Source organism: Gossypium hirsutum, chromosome A01, assembly GCF_007990345.1.
Source record: "Gossypium hirsutum isolate 1008001.06 chromosome A01, Gossypium_hirsutum_v2.1, whole genome shotgun sequence".
NCBI classification, from domain to species: domain Eukaryota; kingdom Viridiplantae; phylum Streptophyta; class Magnoliopsida; order Malvales; family Malvaceae; genus Gossypium; species Gossypium hirsutum.
In genome coordinates this window covers 2,185,358-2,205,351 of record NC_053424.1, presented here as the reverse complement: position 1 = coordinate 2,205,351, position 19,994 = coordinate 2,185,358, and the positions used below count along the sequence as shown (strand labels likewise).

At 33.1% G+C, this 19,994-nt stretch overlaps 3 protein-coding genes across 4 annotated transcripts; 2 read left to right on the top strand and 1 right to left on the bottom strand.

Moving 5' to 3' along the window:
- LOC107933109 (ABC transporter D family member 2, chloroplastic) lies at positions 1–6,762 on the top strand. Its single transcript, XM_016865260.2, has 9 exons — positions 1–549; positions 856–923; positions 1,254–1,580; positions 1,677–1,841; positions 2,040–2,268; positions 2,808–3,049; positions 3,157–3,475; positions 4,895–5,172; positions 6,186–6,762. Exons 1-9 carry the CDS (start codon positions 120–122, stop codon positions 6,369–6,371), a joined length of 2,244 nt encoding a protein of 747 aa, XP_016720749.2. The 5' UTR covers positions 1–119; the 3' UTR covers positions 6,372–6,762.
- A 2,361-nt stretch (positions 6,763–9,123) lies between these two features.
- LOC107933089 (ATP-dependent zinc metalloprotease FTSH 2, chloroplastic) lies at positions 9,124–13,112 on the top strand. Of its 2 annotated transcripts, none has more exons than XM_016865239.2 (5): positions 9,124–9,384; positions 10,205–11,392; positions 11,477–11,790; positions 11,957–12,197; positions 12,603–13,112. In XM_016865239.2, the coding sequence occupies exons 2-5, from the start codon at positions 10,205–10,207 to the stop codon at positions 12,942–12,944; spliced, it is 2,085 nt and encodes a 694-aa protein (XP_016720728.2). In that variant the 5' UTR covers positions 9,124–9,384; the 3' UTR covers positions 12,945–13,112. The 2 variants fall into 2 exon arrangements, with proteins under 2 accessions (XP_016720728.2, XP_016720729.2); XM_016865240.2 differs by having other exon boundaries at positions 9,195–9,332.
- A 629-nt stretch (positions 13,113–13,741) lies between these two features.
- Positions 13,742–14,887, bottom strand: LOC121232205 (cilia- and flagella-associated protein 251). Its single transcript, XM_041117754.1, has one exon. It carries the CDS (start codon positions 14,797–14,799, stop codon positions 14,005–14,007), a length of 795 nt encoding a protein of 264 aa, XP_040973688.1. The 5' UTR covers positions 14,800–14,887; the 3' UTR covers positions 13,742–14,004.
- Between the last annotated feature and the right edge of the window lie 5,107 nt (positions 14,888–19,994).

The window sequence follows — 19,994 nt, the reverse complement described above, 5'->3', positions numbered from 1 at the left end:
CACAGTCCAAAGTGAAGCGCAGCATACCACAACTTCTCTTCTGATAACATTTACATTACAAAACCAAACCACAAAAAAATATCTCTTCCATACCATACCAGAAAAAGAAAAAAAACACAATGATTGTAGCACAAATGGCGTTGTGCTCGTACCCATATTTACGCTTACACAGTACCACTTCCCCTTTCGAACCCTCCAATGGCCACCATATTCATCACCATCCACTCTTCTCCAAGCCTAAGTGTCTCGAAACTAGAAATTCAAATCCATTGAATATCAAGTGTTTTGCATCGACTTCACAGTCCAAGTCCCAATCTCAATTGCCGCCGCCGCCACCGCCTTTTAAGGACGAAGGAGAGGAGAGGAAGTTCTCTGACTTAAACATGTTGTTTCGTAGATTCTGGAAGGTGGCTGCTCCTTATTGGTTCTCTGATGATAAGGTTCAAGCTAGGCTTCAGTTAGCTGGTGTTTTCGCTCTCACTCTTGCCACTACTGGCATCAGTGTCGGTTTCAATTTCCTTGGTCGTGATTTCTTCAATGCGCTAGCAAGTATGTTCTTTTTTTTCTTTTTTTGGGTTCAATTACAGTAGTTTTCCTTAAACTGTAGTCCAGATTCAAAATTGGTGCTAACTTTACGTTCTAATTGACCCCTTAGACTATAGATTATACAGTAGGTACACGAGCTCAAAATGCTTTGTCTAAACTGAGGGAAGTACTTGATTGAAGTAACGTTTGTAGGATTCAATTAAAACATTTTGAAATTTAGGTGATGATTTAGGGACATTTGATGCAATCGATCCTTTTCTTTTCAGTTTCCTTCAGTGTTGTTTTCTAATTCGTTATCATATGATATAGATAAAGACGAGGAACAATTCACCAAGCAACTTCTGTACTATCTTTGTGGCTTTGCTGGTGGAATTCCGGTGAGCACTTATGTTTTGCTGAGCTAGCAATATTATTTCATTCTTTGGCTTGTTCTTTAAGACAAGTGCGTGTAATTGTTGTGTATCAACCATAGTGCCGTTTGTGGGAACCCCATCCATGTGTAGGGGCTAGTGTTGAGGGGAGAAAATGATCACACTCCAATTGGCTAAGGATTGGACTGTGACTAAGGGTACCTCATTGTGGGTACTTGCATTAACACTGCTAGCAATAGTGTCATTCTTTAGCTACTTCTTGCTCTGCCATCGATTTATGTTACATTTGTTGGTTGTTCTTCTTAAGTTAGTTTATGTTTTTGTTCTAGCTTTCAGTTTTTCGTTTTGAGAGATTATGCAAGGGAAACTCTTTCTTTAAGATGGAGATGTTGGATGACAAGCTATTTCATGCAACGGTATCTCACTGATCGGACCTTTTACAAAATCCAATCTCAGTCAATTATTGATAACCCCGACCAGCGCATAGTGGATGATCTTAGTTCCTTTACTTCCACTGCCCTTTCTTTCTCTTTGACGCTCTTCAATGCTGCCGTTGATTTGATATCCTTCAGCAATATCTTGTACACTATCTATCCTCCCTTGTTTGTAGTACTTCTTCTCTATTCCATTGGTGGAACAGTTATTAGCATCTTTCTTGGCAAGGTATTGTATCCCTATCCCACTTACACTACCTCTTTTTTTTTTTGGACAGTTCGACCATAATTTTGCTTTCTACTTTTGTGTCATTTGTTATTTCAGGGATTGGTTACTCTTAATTTCCTTCAAGAGAAGAAAGAAGCTGACTTCCGTTATGGACTTGTTCGTGTCCGAGAAAATGCTGAATCCATTGCTTTCTATGGTGGTGAAGATAATGAACTGCAACTTTTGTTGCAGCGCTTCACAAGTGCTTTTGAAAACTTAACTGTAAGCAAGCATATTCTCAATATTCTCTCACTTCGGTTGCCTAAACTTGTGCCATTTCCCTTAGTTTAAATATTCAACAAAATGGCTGTATCTTCTTCTTGCTTTGATGTTATCTCTTGCAGTCTTGTCCCTGACTTGTGGTTGTACTGCTATGTAACCATCTTATGCATCAGTTCTTTTGTTCCATTCCTTGTGCAGCAACTGTTGATATCTTCCAGAAATCTTGAGTTTTTCACCAATGGCTACCGATACCTCATTCAGATTGTCCCCGCTGCTGTTGTCGCTCCTATGTATTTCTCTGGAAAAATTGAGTTTGGTGTCATTAATCAGTCTGTATCAGCTTTTAGTCATATCCTTGGGGACGTCTCCTTGGTCGTATATCAATTTCAAGCAATTAGTGCCTTTTCAGCGATCATTGACAGACTTGGTATGGTGATTCCATTTTCTTTATATCTTTTCATAATTTTATTAGGTTCCATAGCTTTTCTTCAGAGACTACAATTGTAGAAGAAATGGGTGATTCTGCACTTAGTTGTGATAAATGGGAAGACTATAGCATACCTTTTTAGCACTGAAAGCAACACTTTTCATTTGTTTATCTGAAACTTAAATATACAGCTTTTTCAACATTTATGACTGAAAAAAAATCCCATTGGAATATACTTCCATTCTCGATAGCAATCCTCAAAAGAATAAAAAATCTGGATAGCAAGATTTAGTCATGCAAGTTTAGAGATTCATGAAAGGCATTTCATAGACCAACTAGCCATCGTCTAGATCATTCAATCTGTTTCTTGGTGATAATTATTGTTGATTTGTTGCCTCATCCATCATCTGTGAAATCTTTCTGATTGGTTGTAGTGTTTTTCATTGTTTGCCTGTTATGCTATGCATTATCTGTTTTTTGTTTGACTAAGTTAATTATCTATCCAATGATAATACTTTTGACTCCAAACACATGTTCAGGTGAATTTGATGATATTCTGGATAGCAGCAGATCCAAGTCTCTCTCTGATCCCATGGAGTATATTAATCTTACGTATTCTCATGTCAGAGGGTCCCAAGTTTTGGATTCTAATGGATCCACACCACCAACCACATCTCCGAGATTGCTGGATGTAGAAAATTTGACTCTAAAGACACCAAAAAGTAACTCTACACTTGTTAGAGACTTAACATTTGCGATCGATGAAAAAGATAATTTGTTGGTTAGTAGCATAGATTGTAGATTCAATATTTTGAGCCTGCATATATACTATATATATGTATATACTGAGTTGACAGGTAGGGCTAAAGATGTTTGTTTTTTAAATAGGTAGTAGGACCTAGTGGTAGTGGCAAAACTTCTTTGCTTAGAGCACTGGCTGGTCTTTGGAGTACTGGAAAAGGGAAAATCACATTCTATGTGGAGAAAGCAGGTGATGCTCAATCACCCACTTCTTCAGAAATGGCTCCTGTTGAACAAAATTCTGCAAATGTGAATGAGGAGTTCGGAAGACCCATAAATAGTAATTCTAAAAGTGTGTTTTTCCTTCCTCAAAGGCCATATATGGTTTTGGGCTCACTTCGTCAGCAATTGCTTTATCCAACATGGACTGAAGAGGTAGTTGTGTCAGATACCGCCAAACCTGGAGGTATGTCCTGCCTAAATAACAAATCCACATACCTTAACTGATTTAAAAAGCATTTGCAAGTTTTAGAATGAGCAAAGCAAACTTTTTTTTTTTTTTTTCTGAATGTGTAATTAGTTATACATAATTTAAAACCAGAAAAGCAGGATGCATGGAAGGAAATTCATTTTCCTTGAAAGAAATATATACCATCTCCATCTAATCTTGATGCAACCGATCTGTTATCTGATCAGCTAACATTCACCAGAAATTTATTCATAACAACTCTTCTATTATAAAATACGGATTCCTTCTGTACTTTGTGCATACATTGTTCAATATTTGATGCAAATCAATGTGTGAGTTTTGAGGCTTTCCTAGCACTATGCAAACATTATATTTTTGGCTTCTAAGGAATATGTTGTCTAATTTGTACCATACCTAATTAGTTTTTAGCTACTTAACATTTATAGCTGTTTCCCCTTTATAATATTCTATCAAGTACTCTCTAATTAGTAATCAAAAACTTTAAAATAAATCATTAGAACTTAAAAGTTTGTAATGGATCATAAATCTTATCTAACTTCTAACTATACATGTCCTAAGCTTCCAACTTAAAACCAATTGTTTATACACGGAGTAGCCCTACTTGAATATAGTACCGTGGTAAACTAAATCAATGTGAGATAACACCGTTTAACACACACTCTCACATATAACTCTACAAGGGCCTACACATGGACCTTACCTGGGATCATCAACCTCACATGGGGTTATGCAACATCCAACCTAAAACAAATTGGTAATAGGTGGAGCAGCCCAATTTATATACAAGACCATAGGAAATCAAATATTCAATTGATGTGGGATAGCACCTCTGAACAATATGAAAATTGATTACTTGGTCTGGGTGTGAGACGTGCTCTTTTCAGGACATGGAGGGAGTATTTAAAATTGTTTTGAATAATTTTTTTACTTTTGGATTGGTTTTAGGATCATCTTTGATATTTTAGGTTGGCTTTTGTAGGTATATTTTGACAATTACAATATTCTTTTAGGGGGAATTTGCTGGGAGAGAAAGAGGGAGGAGGAAAGTGAGAGTGGTGGGGCAGTGGTTGCTTGGGTTGATAAAATATTGTGATGACACTCAAAAGGAGTTTCCCAAGGGCAGTTAGTCCAAAAACTAGATGCCTCTCATGGTTTGTCGGAAAGATGAAAAATCCTGGGTTCACTTTAACTTATTATTCTTTGGAGATGGCATCAACCATCTATTTTTTCTATTAACTTCTAACGTTATTTGATTGGCTATATTATGGTTCTTTTCAATTTTATTTTTTATTAATGTGTGAGTCTATTTGCATCCATTTTCATCCATATGGTACTTTTATCCTGCTAAAGAGAACAGGAGGAAAATGTTGAAGCTTTATTGACCTGAAATTGCAGGTTCATTGCCTTTCTTGACGCAAGTTCCAAAGTCTAAAAATGTGAGTGAAAAGCATCACGTCCCTGTTCCTACAACAGATGATTTAACACAGGTTTTAGAAGATGTCCGCATTGGCTATATATTGTCTCGCTTCAAAGGTCTTGACACGGTATATGAGTGGTCCAGTGTTCTTTCCCTTGGCGAGCAACAACGCCTTGCTTTTGCACGTTTGTTGCTTTCTAAACCAAAGTTGGCCCTATTGGATGAATCCACCAGTGCTTTGGACGAGGTCAATGAGGTATGTTTGAATTCTAAAATTTATACTCTCTATTTTTGTGAAGCCATGTGGTCTTATGAACTCTAGACTTCTCCTTAGCTTCGTGTTATTGAGGGTTTTTTTAGATGAATGTCTCATATTCAATGTCCTTGCCCAAGTAAATAATATTCATATTCTTTGCTTGTAATGTAACTGACACCTTTGGACCGCAAAGAATGGGAGAACATAGTAATAGCCAAATGAAAATTATTCCTGCTACACAGGGTTATGTTCACGGGTTATGGATTGTGTCACATGGCGGTTCATGGGAAATAACCTGCTTCGATTGATAAAGTTTTACCCTAGTTGTATGATTTATAATATATATGTAACTCATCAGGGAGCTCTTAACCTTGGACTCGTTAGGGAGAGAGTCTTAAACCTCAATAATTTGAATCAAAGTCTGTCTTATTTTATTACTAAGAATTGTCCGTTAAGGTTACACAGGGTTTTAGTCTTGTAGAATAAGAATATAAAATTAACTTGTAGAATAAGAAACTATAATTAAGATATCCTTAACATATAGTTTGCTGGTAGTTCTAGAAAAGCACAAAAAATAATACCTTGGGGAAGGTATCCTTAACATATAGTTTGCTGGTAGTTCTACAATGTTAAAATATGTCATAAGTCTCTGTACACTTCATAAATTTGAAATTTAGTTCCCATACTTTTATTTCTAAGAACTTAATCCCTCCACTTTTCAGATTTCAAAATTCAGGTCTAAGTGTTAATACACTTAAGACTATTTTGTTAAATTCATGTTCATTACAATGTTATTTTTTAGTTACATTGCTACCAAGTGAGTTTTTTTTTCTTTTTTTGTATTTCAGAATGTGTCACCAACAAATTTAACAAAAAAAAAAAAGAGAAAGAAACATTATTAACAATTGGATCTTAATTTTTGGTTGCGCTCCCTTTCTAGAGTGTTAAAAACCATTCTCCCATCCAAGATTAAGATTTACATTAATTGTGTTGTGCTTAAATTCCATATACAGGCCCATTTGTACGAGAAGATGAAGGCGGCGGGCATCACATATATCAGTATCGGTCATCGTCGTACCTTATATGCTTATCATAATAGGGTCCTAGATATATCATCGGCAGATGCAGATAGCAGACAACGCAATTGGAACATCAAATCCATTGAGGATGACACTTTACACAATTTCTTGAAGTTATAGTTATAGCTGCCCTAAAGTTTGGTCAAAATGCTTTAAATCAATTTCTTCATCAAATTGGAAAAAAAAAGAAAAAGTACACAGCAAAAAGGTTTCCTGTGGATCATACTTCCAGCAGGTAAAATGTAACCACTTATCACTTCAATATATATTATATATATTATATGTGATTATAGCTATTGCAAGCAAATTCTTGATTGTAAATTTTTGTCGGCTTTGACATATTATCTTAGTGCTAGTTGTAAACTTACTAGTGCATCATGTGCTTTATTTTAAATTTTAGGGCAAATTTTGATGGATTATGGTAATTATTGTGGCATGTGAAGTTCATTAAAACCCAAAGTAAATATTATAACATTCACTTGAAATGTGATATCTACCATGTTTGCTGTTATGGTTTAGATCTCAACTTAAAATTGTTTGAATTTCTTGTTTATTATCTTTTGGGGTAGGCGGTAAACTTTCCCCGTGGCCACTCAATTATTCGGGGTTTTGAGTTTGGTCATTGAAAGTTTATAATTTGATCATTAACATTATTACGGGGCTTTGAGTACAGGTTGAGGCATTGGGTTTTTGAGTATTCAGGTTCGAGTTCTACCATATGCAATGTTATACATATGTCTTAAATCATATCAAGCATTGGGTTTTATTCGGTTATATTTCGATTTTTCATCTGTTTATATTTTGTATTGGTATGATTCTATTTTGTAATTATTTCCACATATATTTATAATTTGTATTATAATTTGCACTTATAAATTTAAAAAAAAATTCTACTCAAAATCCCAATTGAATCTCCGAAGAGATACAATCACACACAACCAATTATTTAAAAATATGTTGTTTTGAAAAAAAAAAACTCATTTATGTTAATATTTATTATTATCTTTTTTTCTTTATTCGTCTTTGGTCGTTTTGGTTTGAATTTTATTTTATTTTTATTTGTATAATGCAAGCATTGATTTATGTTTAAACCCAAATATATTAAAGAAGGGTTAGATTGGCTGAACCATGAACCATTTGAAATTAATTAAATTAAGTTAAAAAATAGTGAAATTAATTGTTGGATAATATAGTTTTTTTTATATTAAACATATGTTACAAAATAAGGATTTACATTAAATAAATTTATTGATTCAGACTATAATTCATTCTCTTTAAAGAACTATCTTTTATTATTTCCAAAATTTATATCTAATAAACGTTAATAATTATTACATATTAAATAAATTATAAAAAATGATAAAATTTATGAATATAATAATGAAAAGATGAAATCTAAAAAATTATTAAATAAATAAATAATTTGCCACATATTTTTAATTTTCTGATATAACCTAAGTTTTATCTGTGTTTGCAGATATGATATTTATAATCGAATACAAACCCCAAGCCAAAGATAACTGTTGAGATAATTTTCAAATTTTTTATTTTATTTTATAAGATGATTGGTGGGATAATTTTCATTTTAAAATTATTTCAAATTTGTTTTTTATATTTTAATTTATCTTATAAAAAGTAATTTTAAAAGATTAAATAATTATTTTATTTAAAACTATTTTAAAAAATAAAATACAAAAATCTCAAAGATAATTATGAATAACAATATTATTGTTTAAGATAATTAGACATGAGATGAATCGGATAAATTTATATATATACATTTTGAAAGGATGTATTTTTAAAATAATCCACTTTAATTTAAAAAGCATGAGATATTTTATTATCCAAAATAAAAAATATTAAAAATCAAGCTAAACAATAATAAAGAAATTCAGATAGGATTAAGATTTCCTTTTTACAATTTTAAATTGCATGAATATGTAAAAATAAGAATTTTTTTACTAATATAAAAATTAATATATAAAAATAATTAAATATATCAAAACCTTAATATGCTAAGCATTTCTATGAGACACTCTATCTGTCAGACTCTCGATTTTAGAATGAGTGAACTGGTCTTCTTTGACACCACTCTCTCTTCTTTTCCAGTTCCGTTAATTCTGTGTATCAATAATGGTGTCATGAGCATGGAGATATGAGGTACAAATGTTATTATTGTCAAATTCAATGTACCAACTTAAAGGAGATTCAAATTAGTGGTTGATGCCCCTTGTATTCATGATGTTCGTGTCATTGTTTACGTTTTTCTTCGGAGCAATAAGTTCATGTTAGACATTTTATTCGGATATCAAGTAATTTCAACTAGGTGTTCATACCGATTTTCATAATATGTATAAAGCTGGGTTTATATTTTTACGTACCAATGTTTGTTATCTTATCATTTCCTTAATTGTAAAAGCTTTACATATCACCACCAAATAAAATAGTTCCGATGATACATGATGTTTGCTCTAGAAGAGGGTGGCCTCGTCTAATTTAATTATAGATTTTAATTTATTTGTTGTACCAAAAAACACTATACCTATTTTATTACTTTGGACCTATATTATTGTGTATTGGTGTTTTTATCCCTTAATCGGAAAAGTTTCATATATCAATAAAATTTCGCTTTCCAGAAAAGAAAAATATAACCATTTTATTTTTAAAATATAAGTATAAAAATATAATTAAGACACTTAATTATAAATTATTTATTTATAAAAAATAAAGAAAATTGGTGGGTACCAATTTTTATACAACCAATGAAAATTTGATAGAAGAAAAATCTAAATCAAAATGTCAAATCAATTTTAGGAAATTGTTACGTAACAACATTATCAACCATACATGATAAAACCTGGGAAATCAAATCCTTACAAAAAAATCTCCTTTAAGGACTGATGTGCAAATTGTTAAAAACACAAGCACCCAATTTGACAAATTAAGAGCCATTCTAAAGACGCCACGTATATTCTTCCCAAACCACATCCAATCTCGAAAAATCACCCTTTATTTTCCAGTTCAATTCCGGCATTTCTTTACTCCACAGCGACCCATTCTAGCTTTAATCATCTTATTTTGGTATACCCTCTTTTTTTTTTCTTTTTTTTTCTCAGTTCTTATTCTTGCAAAGGTAACTTCAATCCCGTTTCCTCTTTTTTCTTGGTATAGTATAGTTTCATTGTTTTGAATGAAGAGTTATTAGTGATTGGTTTTGTGGGTCTTTTATCTTTATATGTTGTTTATATGCCTTTGAATTACATTTTCTTTGTGAATTAGCTGGTTGAGTAATGAATTCCATAATGGTTTTTTTTTTTGTGATTGAAGATTTGGGAAAGAAAGTTTGGATTTTTTTATTTTTTTTTTGTGCGTGTGTGGTGGTTGCTGTGAATGCTAAGGTTGATAATTAGTAGAAATAAACCTTTTCTGTATGATAGTTTTACATTCTTAGACACACTTCACTGTTATTTTCTCTCTTTTTAGTACACTAAAGCTTAGCTGTGGGAGTAGCATATCTTGGCATTAAGTTTTGGGGCTTAATTAATTTTTCCAATTTTTTGAGGGGGCTTAATAAGAATTTCCAAAAATTTTGGAGGGTTTAATTTAATTTTCTAAAAATTATAAAGGACTTAATGATAATTACTCAAATTTTGGGGGACGGGGGCGGGGCAAGGACTCCTAGCTCCTATAAGGATCTGCCTCTGGCCACCAGCCTCAGTACTTACATTCACCCGCAAATTGAGACTGTTAGTGAGACTCGGAGTCTAGTGCTTGCTAGGATGCTAATGAGTACTCAAGCAGCTGAGTCCGTTCAGTTTTCAGATTGGAACAAAGGAGTTTTTTATTTCTTTTTGAAATAAAATTTGGGTTATGCTTGGTTGCACTTATGGACTCAAATAGTTGAATAATTCAAGTGTTTTTTTGTTACAATGATTTATTTGTTTATAATGCAGATGGCAGCATCGTCAGCATGCTTGCTAGGAAATGGTCCGTCTACTCACAGAACAAAATCGAAGTTGAGTAAAGAATTTTATGGGAGGAATATTGTATTTACCCCTGCCATTTCATCTTTGGGTCGGAAATCGAATGCCGTACTCGTAAAGGCATCTTTAAAACATAAACAACATGAAGGAAGAAGGGGATTCTTGAAGTCATTACTCGGAACTGCTGGAATTGGAGTTCCGGCTTTACTAGGAAATGGTAAAGCATATGCTGATGAACAAGGGGTTTCTTCCTCGAGAATGTCGTATTCTAGGTTTTTGGAGTATTTGGACAAGGACAGGGTTAAAAAAGTGGATTTGTTTGAAAATGGAACGATAGCTATTGTGGAAGCTGTCTCTCCTGAGTTGGGAAACCGTGTTCAACGAGTTCGTGTGCAGTTGCCAGGACTTAGCCAAGAACTTCTTCAGAAGTTTAGGGAGAAGAACATTGATTTTGCTGCCCATAATGCTCAAGAAGACTCCGGTTCTTTGTTATTTAACTTGATTGGCAATCTAGCATTCCCATTAATCTTGATTGGAGGGTTGTTCCTTCTTTCAAGGAGATCCTCTGGTGGAATGGGAGGTCCGGGTGGGCCTGGTTTTCCCCTTGCTTTTGGTCAATCGAAAGCAAAGTTTCAAATGGAACCCAACACCGGTGTAACATTTGATGATGTTGCTGGAGTTGATGAAGCAAAGCAGGACTTCATGGAGGTTGTGGAGTTCTTAAAGAAGCCAGAAAGATTTACCGCGGTCGGGGCTCGTATCCCTAAAGGTGTTCTTCTCATTGGCCCTCCTGGAACCGGAAAGACTCTTCTTGCTAAGGCAATTGCTGGTGAAGCTGGTGTGCCGTTCTTCTCCATTTCAGGTTCCGAGTTTGTTGAAATGTTTGTTGGTGTTGGTGCTTCTCGAGTTCGTGATCTTTTCAAGAAGGCCAAGGAGAATGCCCCCTGTATCGTCTTTGTGGATGAAATTGATGCCGTTGGACGACAAAGAGGAACTGGTATTGGTGGAGGGAATGACGAGAGAGAGCAAACTCTTAACCAGCTTTTGACCGAAATGGATGGTTTCGAGGGTAACACCGGTATCATCGTAATTGCAGCAACTAACAGAGCTGACATTCTTGATTCCGCTTTGTTGAGGCCAGGACGGTTTGATAGACAGGTAAAAACATATAATTATTGCTCGTATGTTGTATCATTCTTATAAGCTACACAACAAAGTAGCCAACATGATGCTTTAATGCAGGTCACTGTTGATGTTCCGGATATCAGAGGTAGAACTGAGATACTAAAGGTTCATGGTAGCAACAAGAAGTTCGAAACTGATGTATCATTTGATGTTATAGCCATGAGAACGCCTGGTTTTAGTGGAGCAGATCTAGCAAATCTGTTAAACGAAGCTGCTATATTGGCTGGTCGGCGTGGCAAGACCGCAATTTCATCTAAAGAAATCGATGATTCAATTGATAGGATCGTGGCTGGAATGGAAGGAACAGTTATGACTGATGGAAAGAGCAAAAGCTTGGTTGCATACCACGAGGTTGGCCATGCCATTTGCGGGTGAGTGAAATAAGAGCATCTTAATTTACTTTTCGTGTTTCATACCTCAAATAACGTTTTCAACTCTCATTATGCCTGCTTGTTCATTTTTATCTGTTAATACCGTCGTCTTTATTTTAGAATGACTGTTTAAGAAACTTACGATCGTGATACCTTCATGTCTCAGAACTTTGACACCGGGTCACGATCCTGTTCAAAAAGTCACCTTGATTCCACGTGGCCAGGCACGTGGTCTTACCTGGTTCATTCCTTCAGATGACCCTACCTTGATCTCCAAGCAACAACTCTTTGCAAGAATTGTTGGTGGACTTGGTGGCAGAGCCGCAGAGGAAATCATCTTCGGTGAACCTGAGGTGACAACAGGTGCAGCTGGTGATTTGCAGCAGATTACTGGTTTGGCTAAACAGGTAATTCCACATTTCTAAGCTTCTGCTTCAAGCTCAGTAAAATTCAGCTGTCGTTCTATGCCACTTGATTGGTTTTTATTAGAAATTCTCTGCAACGAGTTCCTTACTGCATATGCCTAACTTTTCGTAGCATAGTGTTGCTTGGTTTATAGTTCAAGTCGCTTTTGTTGGATTACCTGCATATCTCCAGTTTATCCCTCTGCCATGACTTACCTAGGAACAAGTCTCTTTTGTTGGATTACCTGCATATCTCCAGTTTATCCCTCTGGCATGAGTTACCTAGGAACCATTTAATCCAGGGGCACGGAAATGCTTAATGGCCCCCATGAAACTGTCTTGTGCTGGATTTGTCTGCTACATACCGGAGCAATGTAATTTAACAAAACTGTGAATCAATCTTTGCAGATGGTGGTGACATTCGGAATGTCTGAAATTGGTCCATGGTCCCTTATGGACTCATCAGCCCAAAGCGCCGACGTCATAATGAGAATGATGGCAAGAAACTCAATGTCAGAAAAACTCGCCGAAGACATCGATACTGCCGTCAAGAGGATATCAGACAGTGCTTATGAGATTGCGTTGCAACACATAAGGAACAACCGTGAAGCCATTGACAAGATCGTCGAAGTCCTCCTTGAGAAGGAAACGATGAGTGGTGATGAATTCAGGGCAATCCTTTCGGAGTTTGTTGAAATCCCGGCCGAAAATCAGGTCCCTCCTTCAGTACCCACCCCGGTCTCTGTTTAAGCAGACAGTGTTAAACAAGTTGTACAAGTAGTTCACTCTTTTTATGTTACACATTAAATGGTTTAAATTTATACTGTAATCTTTCACTTATATGTAATTAGAAAATGTATGTATACTGATTTTTAATTTAGGAATGAGAAAATGGAACAGTTTTTGAGCTTTGTCCAAGTTAGAGGTGTTTATTGGCCAAGTTTGGGTTGAATTTAAGCATAATATTAATACATTTTATATTTACTTAAGCCCAATCGAAATATGAATTTTATAATTACTTATGTTCAATCGAAATATGAATTTAAAATTTTATTCAAACTTGTCTATATTTATAAATGATTAATACAAATTTACTTTTATCCTACTTATATTTTTTTTTAAAAATATTTATATATTTTAATTTAATATAATTCTCTTTTATTAAATTTTATAGATAATCATCTTAACAAATTTTTAATATTTACATCATAGTATTATATATTTAGTTATTATGTCTTATAAATTATACAATATATATAAATAACTTAATATATTATATTATAGACATAGAAAATGGGTTGGCTCGAGTCCAGAAAGTCCAAGCTTAGCCCATAATTTAATTGGTTTGATTTTTTTATCCAAGTTTGTTTATTGGGCATAATATTTTTGCTTATACCATCCTAAATTTCATATGAGCTTAAGCGAGTGATCTAATCCGTAAATATGTCTAAATATTGAAAAAAAAATTATTGAATATAGCCTATTCTTGGATTAGTTTCAACAAAATTTAAATAAAAAACATTGTGAAATTAAAATAAACAACTAAGTTTACATGATCAACTTTCTTAAATCATATGAAGATAATTTCTACATGCAGTTAATATAGAAAATAATAATTTATTATTTCATCAACAACTCAATTGAAAAATGATTAAAAATTTCATTTTTTTTAAACTTAACCTAATATATTATAGTCTTCGAAACTCGGATTTTATCATTTTAACAGAAACCCATTTAATTTCTAATAACTTTTTTACTTATTTTTTTCTACTTATACCATAATCTCGTGTGTGGCCTAATCTAGTAATAATTATACCTTACAAGACACTAATAATTGAGCTTCCATCCACCTTTGTTTATTAACTCTAGCAATGAACTCTTCAACTCTTTTATTAAATTCCGGCAATTCAATCTCTTGATGATCTTTAACAATCGACCTTCCATGTTCGACCTTCCATGTTTTCGTTTCTTGCACTTCGATCAACCCTTTTTCTTCTTTAATTTCACATGTTCGTTCCTCTTCCAAGGGGTCGACCTTCGATGTTATGATGTCTTTCACTTCGAACGACCCTTCTTCTTCTTCAACTTCACGTGTTTGTTCTTCCTCTCCGGACTCGGCTTCCGATGTTATCACTTCTTTCACTTCGAACAACCCTTTTTCTTCTTCTTCTTCTTCATCAGTTTGATCAAATCCTCCCTTTCCTTCTTCGGAATCCATTGCCTTATAATCTCCCACCTCTCGAGGCACCGTCGTCGAGACTGAGACACCCCTAACCCTTCGATTCCTCTCGACATACTCATCATAAACATCACGAACTGGAGAAACTTTTGAACCAACGAGCCCGGATTCTCCAACAAGGAATACAACAATGACATTAACCACAATAAACAAACATTTAGGGTTGAAAAAAGAAGACCAAATACATGGAAGAGAGATTATAGCAAATTGCTTCATTGATGAACATAAAGAAGGATTAATGGACCAAAATGAACTAAGAATTAAAATCCCAAAAACAGCCACAAAATGAAGAAAATTATGACTTAAAAACTGGGTTTTCCTATATTTCTTCATTGCTTGAACCTTCTTTGCCTTAATGGAATCCATGAAAATTTTCAATCGATTTTTTTTGGTGGCTAAAAAAGGGATTTTGTATTAGAAAAACTTATTCATAGACTGAACATTCAACAAGGTGGCAACATTGAGTTGATTATATATAGTGGGGAATAAATAAAAGGAGGATATTTGGGTGATATTCAATAGATTCTATAATTTTTTTAATTGCTTTTTTTTTTATGTTTTGTTTTTTTGCATGAGCTTACTTTATGGAAGAAAAGAAAAGTAGGGCAAGGTAGGTTAAAAATATACCTATTTACGGGTTAAGTCTTCCATTTTGTTCAATGGGTTGGATTCAATTTAAGTCGTGTTTGAATAAATATTTTTTTTTTGAATCAGTTGTAATTTGAATTTAAATTATATTATTTTAAAAATAATAAAATGAGCTATCTGGGTAAATTCTGAATACTAGATATGACATCAAAATAACAGGGGTCGAGGTCAGCTAGTGAGACGACGCGATAAGCTTCATCGTCGAGAGGGAAACAACCCGGATCACCAACTAAGGCCCCTAAATGACCTCTCTCAGTGATAAAGGGAGTAGGGGTGCAGAGACAGCCAGGAAGTTTGCCTAGAAGCAGCCACCCTTGAAAGAGTGCATAATAGCTCACTGATCGAGCGCTCCTACGCTGAAGTTGAACCAAGCTAAGCGATCTGCCGAAGCTGTGGGATGTAAAAATGCATCAATAGAGGAGCGTTCCGCCTTAGGGGAAGCACCCGCGTGAGCGGGAGTAGACGAAGCGGAAGCGAGAATGTCGGCTTGAGTAATGCAAACATTAGTGAGAATCCAATGCCCTGAAAACCCAAGGGTTTATCCGCAAGGTTCGTCCACGGAGGGTGAGTCAAGTTAAGTCGAGTAAGTTCTAAGCTTGGTTCCAAATTACAATTTCAAACATGGGCTTGGCCCACCCAAAAAGCTCATTTTATTGTTTAAAAATTAATGAAATATTGTTTATATTTTTTTAATTATTAAACAGTAAATTAAATTATATGGAGTTAAAGTAAAAATTACCAAACTTAATCTTAGCCTAAAGCAAGCTGGGTTGATTGAGTTGCCCAGCCCATGACCACTTTTAGACACCTTTAATTAAGAAGATACTTTTTCTTTTAGGCATGTATTTAATTAAGTTGATTTTTTTTTACAAACTTTTAGTGTTAAATAGTTATATTGGATCTCGATTAATTTAAAATCAAATTAGGTTAAACCCTTAAACACGAGGCAAACCCTTTCAATATTGTTTTATCTATTTATAAAACTCGAACTCGAAGCTTTACTTAAAAGATATCGAATTAATTTTTAATTTATATAATAATATTAACTATTTTTAATTGGTTAACTATAAAAAGTATAAAAAGTTAGCAGTAGAAAGTGAGAATGAAGCAGTGAGGTGCTTTTTTCATGCGTGCATGCATTACAAGAGAAAGGGAAAATTTGCATGCTTTGGCTTTTCTATATATATATAATTGAAGTCGTAAATAGCACGTGTGTTAAATGAAGTCATATCAACCTTTTTTTATTTAATTAAAAACATTTATTTAATTAAAAACATTTGGTTGCAAGTGAAATACTGACTTAATATTGTATCGTGTCAGTAAAAAGATTAAGTTTTAGCTCGATATTAGTGTTGTTGTTAATATAAGAGAATGTAGATTCAAGTGTACTGAAGCGCGTTTATCCTCCTATTTAAGGGTTTAATGGATTATGAGGTAGTTCTAAACATTATATCAACTTTGAAACTTTCGGAGTTTAAACTAGACAATTATTCTCACATTGAGACTTGATTTTTTTTTGTCCAGGTTCTTGAAATTGATAATTTATTCCAACATTAAGACTTGAACTTTAGGGTTTTCAATGAAATATCAGGGACTAACTTAGACGAAAAAAGTTTAAAACCTAATATAGGAACAATTGCTAAGTTCAATGCTTAACTTCGATAAAAAAAATTATAACCTAATTAAACATGTATAGTGATATCTTAATCCGAAATTCTAACCTAAACAAATGATATATAGTAATCATGCTTGTTGAATTACGATCAATTACAATCTCATATTCCGCTAAAATAGTTAGATCTTCAATATTCAATACTGATACTAGCCGTCAAACTCGTTTGATCTATATTTTTTTTAAGGGAATTTTGATTATATCGAGAGTTTCAATCTGATTTTTAACTTGATCCAAAATAATTTTACTGTCAACCTAAATAAGGCAAGATTTAGCATTGCCAAAAATAAAACAAGATTTAACAATTTTTTAGTTTTTTCTTAAGTTACAATTGACTTTAATGTTGATCGATAAAACCGGCACAAATCTTCTAATTATACATTACCAAAAACATAAAGGCGGAATAAGATTTATCTAAGGCAGTACCGAAATCAGAGGGAGCTGACACGGGTCTCGATTTCCCTTAAAATAGAAAGTTTTTCATTTAGGTCCCTTTTATAATTTATAAAATTTTAAATTAATAATGATAAAATTGACCCTCGAAAAATGATAAAAATTTAATTTAATCCTTTAAAAATTATAAAAATATAAATTATTAAAATAATAAAATTATATTTTTACTATTATAAAAATATATAATTTAATTTCATCTTAATTTTTTTTAACTTTCCCTTGGTCTAAGGTTAATTAATTAATTAATTAACAGTTGCATGTGTACCTACAAGTGGTAAGATGGGTTGTAAAGGGAAGTCCATTATTTTGTTTTTTTTTTAAGTCATTGGACACACACCAAGCAGGTGGATTTTATGGTTCTGTGGGCGTAACTTTATTATTATTTTTAATTATCAATTATATGGTTTAGGAAGATTAAATTTTTTGGGTTTTGTAATTATTTTTTCTGACAATTTAATTTTTAAAATTTGAAGTCGAGTTCTCTTTTTGAAAATATAATATATCTTGTCATCAATGTTTTAAAAATCGGATTGATTATCAAACCAATTAAATCATTGATTCTTGATTCAACTGTCGATATAAAATAATTAAATAATTAATTAAAAAGTCATAAAAATAGTAAATGTAGTAAAAAAAATTATAAACCAGTTCAATCATATTGTTTCCAAATAATTCGCTAAAAACTCAATATAATTTTTTTATTCGAATTAGATTTTAACAATAGCGTTTATTATTACACCCAACCCATAAATAAGAGGATAATGTATTTCAGCACACTCGAACCTACATTCTCTTACATTGTCAATAATGTTTATGCTAATCGAGCTAAGACTCAATCTACTATTAACATAATATTATTATATACACATAAATATCTCCCTTGGAACGTCATACTCTTTTGGCTTTTATTTATTTATTTCATAAAATATTGCTTTTGTCTTACAATTTAATACACATTTTTTTGGAGGTAGATTCAATGAATTAGCAATGCCTTTTAGGAGATTATCAACGAAGCTTCAAATGAGGCTTTTTTTTTCCAATGTGACGTAAACCTAAGATTGCATTCAGCTTCTTGGGTGGAGTGATAAAATTTTGATATTTTTTAAATAAAATTTTAAATTTGAATATTGCGAATAGGGAAAAGAAAACAGTTGTGGGTACTGAGTAGGGATGAAGTTAGTAAAATTGTTTTAGGGGAGGTTAAAATTGAATAAAAAAATTTTGAGAGGTCAAAGTGCAATTTTACCATTATATTAATTTTTAAATTTCCAAAAATTAAAAGGACTAATAGATAATTTTTCATGTTTTTTCGTCTTTACGCCGCTTGTTGTGGGAATTCTTTGCTCTCGATTTAATGTTCCATACGAGTTTAATTAAAACTTAATGTGAATGCCAAAAATAATTTTATTGGTTGTGAGTTTTTTGCTCTCAATTTAGGGTTTTGTCTGAGGATGAAGGAAAAAGAGGGCAGGAGGAAGTGGCTTTAGTCTTCTCTAAAATAGTAGATTTGCCATCTACCCTTTAATTTTTTAAAAATAAAATTACATATTAATATAATGATAAAATTCGACTTTGACCCTTCTAATAATTTATAATTTATTTTTAACCTTTCAAAATAATTTTTTGATTTCATCCCTAATTCTATTTTGATTTAACTTTAAATTTAATCAAAACCCTGAGTTTATATATGCAGCTTTGTTGATGGATGTTGAAATGGAATAGAGAATATAATGCTTTATGGAAGGGCGGTATTCGTTCATAAAAGTACTGCTTGATATTTGCTTAGATTCTCATAGTTTTCTTTTTCTTATTTTTTAGTCCTCTTAGACTGTTGAATGATTGAATGCATGGTTGAAATTCCTTGCTTAACAACTAAGAGATGCATATGGCCGGCAAAGGAATATGAGGCAATTTTATTTTCTTTTTTAAAATTTTGGTGTTTGGGAATCTCTTTTTGGCACCAAATGAGAACTATTCAACTGGTCCCTAAGTTAAGTAGGTTTCGTAATTCAATCGTGCTAGAATTCTAGTGCAAAAGCTCGATATCTTTTTTTAAAAAGATGGGGGAAATTTGAGTTAGGAGACATTTTCTTTTATTCGAGGTTTAATATGATTCGATTCGGAAATAATTGAGACTCAATTTAAGGGTAAATGTCTTTTGATTTTGAGTTTTGTAAATGAAGAAAATAAGTGTTGGGAGTGCTACCCTCTATTTGAAGTCTAATATGACTAAGCTCGAGAATAATTAGGATTCGATTTGTGGGGTGTGTTTCGTATTTTTGGAGAAACAGATGGTGATGTCACGACGATGCGACTAAGACATCACGACGTGTTCTCCCATTTAGTAGCCGCGTTTTAAATTTCAAGATAAACTTTTTCTCCCAGTTAGAATCTGATTTTTCTAGGGATATTTTGGTATGATTAGAGCTCTAATCTTAGCCTATTTAAAATGGCCATTGTATCCCTGTTTTGATACGCCAATCAGCGACAATATGTAGTCATATATGAGTTTTGGTGAGAGTTTCGTATATAGAGAATATTTTGTACCACTTTTGTAAGTGCCAAATTTAGAGTTTTATTTACTGGCTTGCTCTTTGGGATTTTGAGTTTTATATTCGGGGTTTTAGTAACGTAAATGGTGTACATTTAGGTTATTTTCTCCATATTATACCTTTGTTTGTTTGCTCATTTAGTGAAAAAGCCGATAGCTCCCTTTGCCCGCGGTTTTTTCCTCTTTGAGGGTTTTCCATGTAAAATATTTGTCGTGCACAGTTAAATCAAAATCAAA

What these genes read in the sequence shown, in the direction of transcription:
- LOC107933109 (XM_016865260.2), top strand. Translation starts at nt 120, where the DNA reads ATGATTGTAGCACAAATGGCGTTGTGCTCGTACCCATATTTACGCTTA. An exon ending in AGATACCGCCAAACCTGGAG is followed by an intron (nt 3,476 to 4,894) that starts GTATGTCCTGCC and finishes CTGAAATTGCAG; the next exon opens with GTTCATTGCCTTTCTTGACG. An exon ending in CTTTGGACGAGGTCAATGAG is followed by an intron (nt 5,173 to 6,185) that starts GTATGTTTGAAT and finishes TTCCATATACAG; the next exon opens with GCCCATTTGTACGAGAAGAT.
- LOC107933089 (XM_016865239.2), top strand. Translation starts at nt 10,205, where the DNA reads ATGGCAGCATCGTCAGCATGCTTGCTAGGAAATGGTCCGTCTACTCAC. An exon ending in CAGGACGGTTTGATAGACAG is followed by an intron (nt 11,393 to 11,476) that starts GTAAAAACATAT and finishes GCTTTAATGCAG; the next exon opens with GTCACTGTTGATGTTCCGGA. An exon ending in GTTGGCCATGCCATTTGCGG is followed by an intron (nt 11,791 to 11,956) that starts GTGAGTGAAATA and finishes TTCATGTCTCAG; the next exon opens with AACTTTGACACCGGGTCACG.
- LOC121232205 (XM_041117754.1), bottom strand. Translation starts at nt 14,799, where the DNA reads ATGGATTCCATTAAGGCAAAGAAGGTTCAAGCAATGAAGAAATATAGG.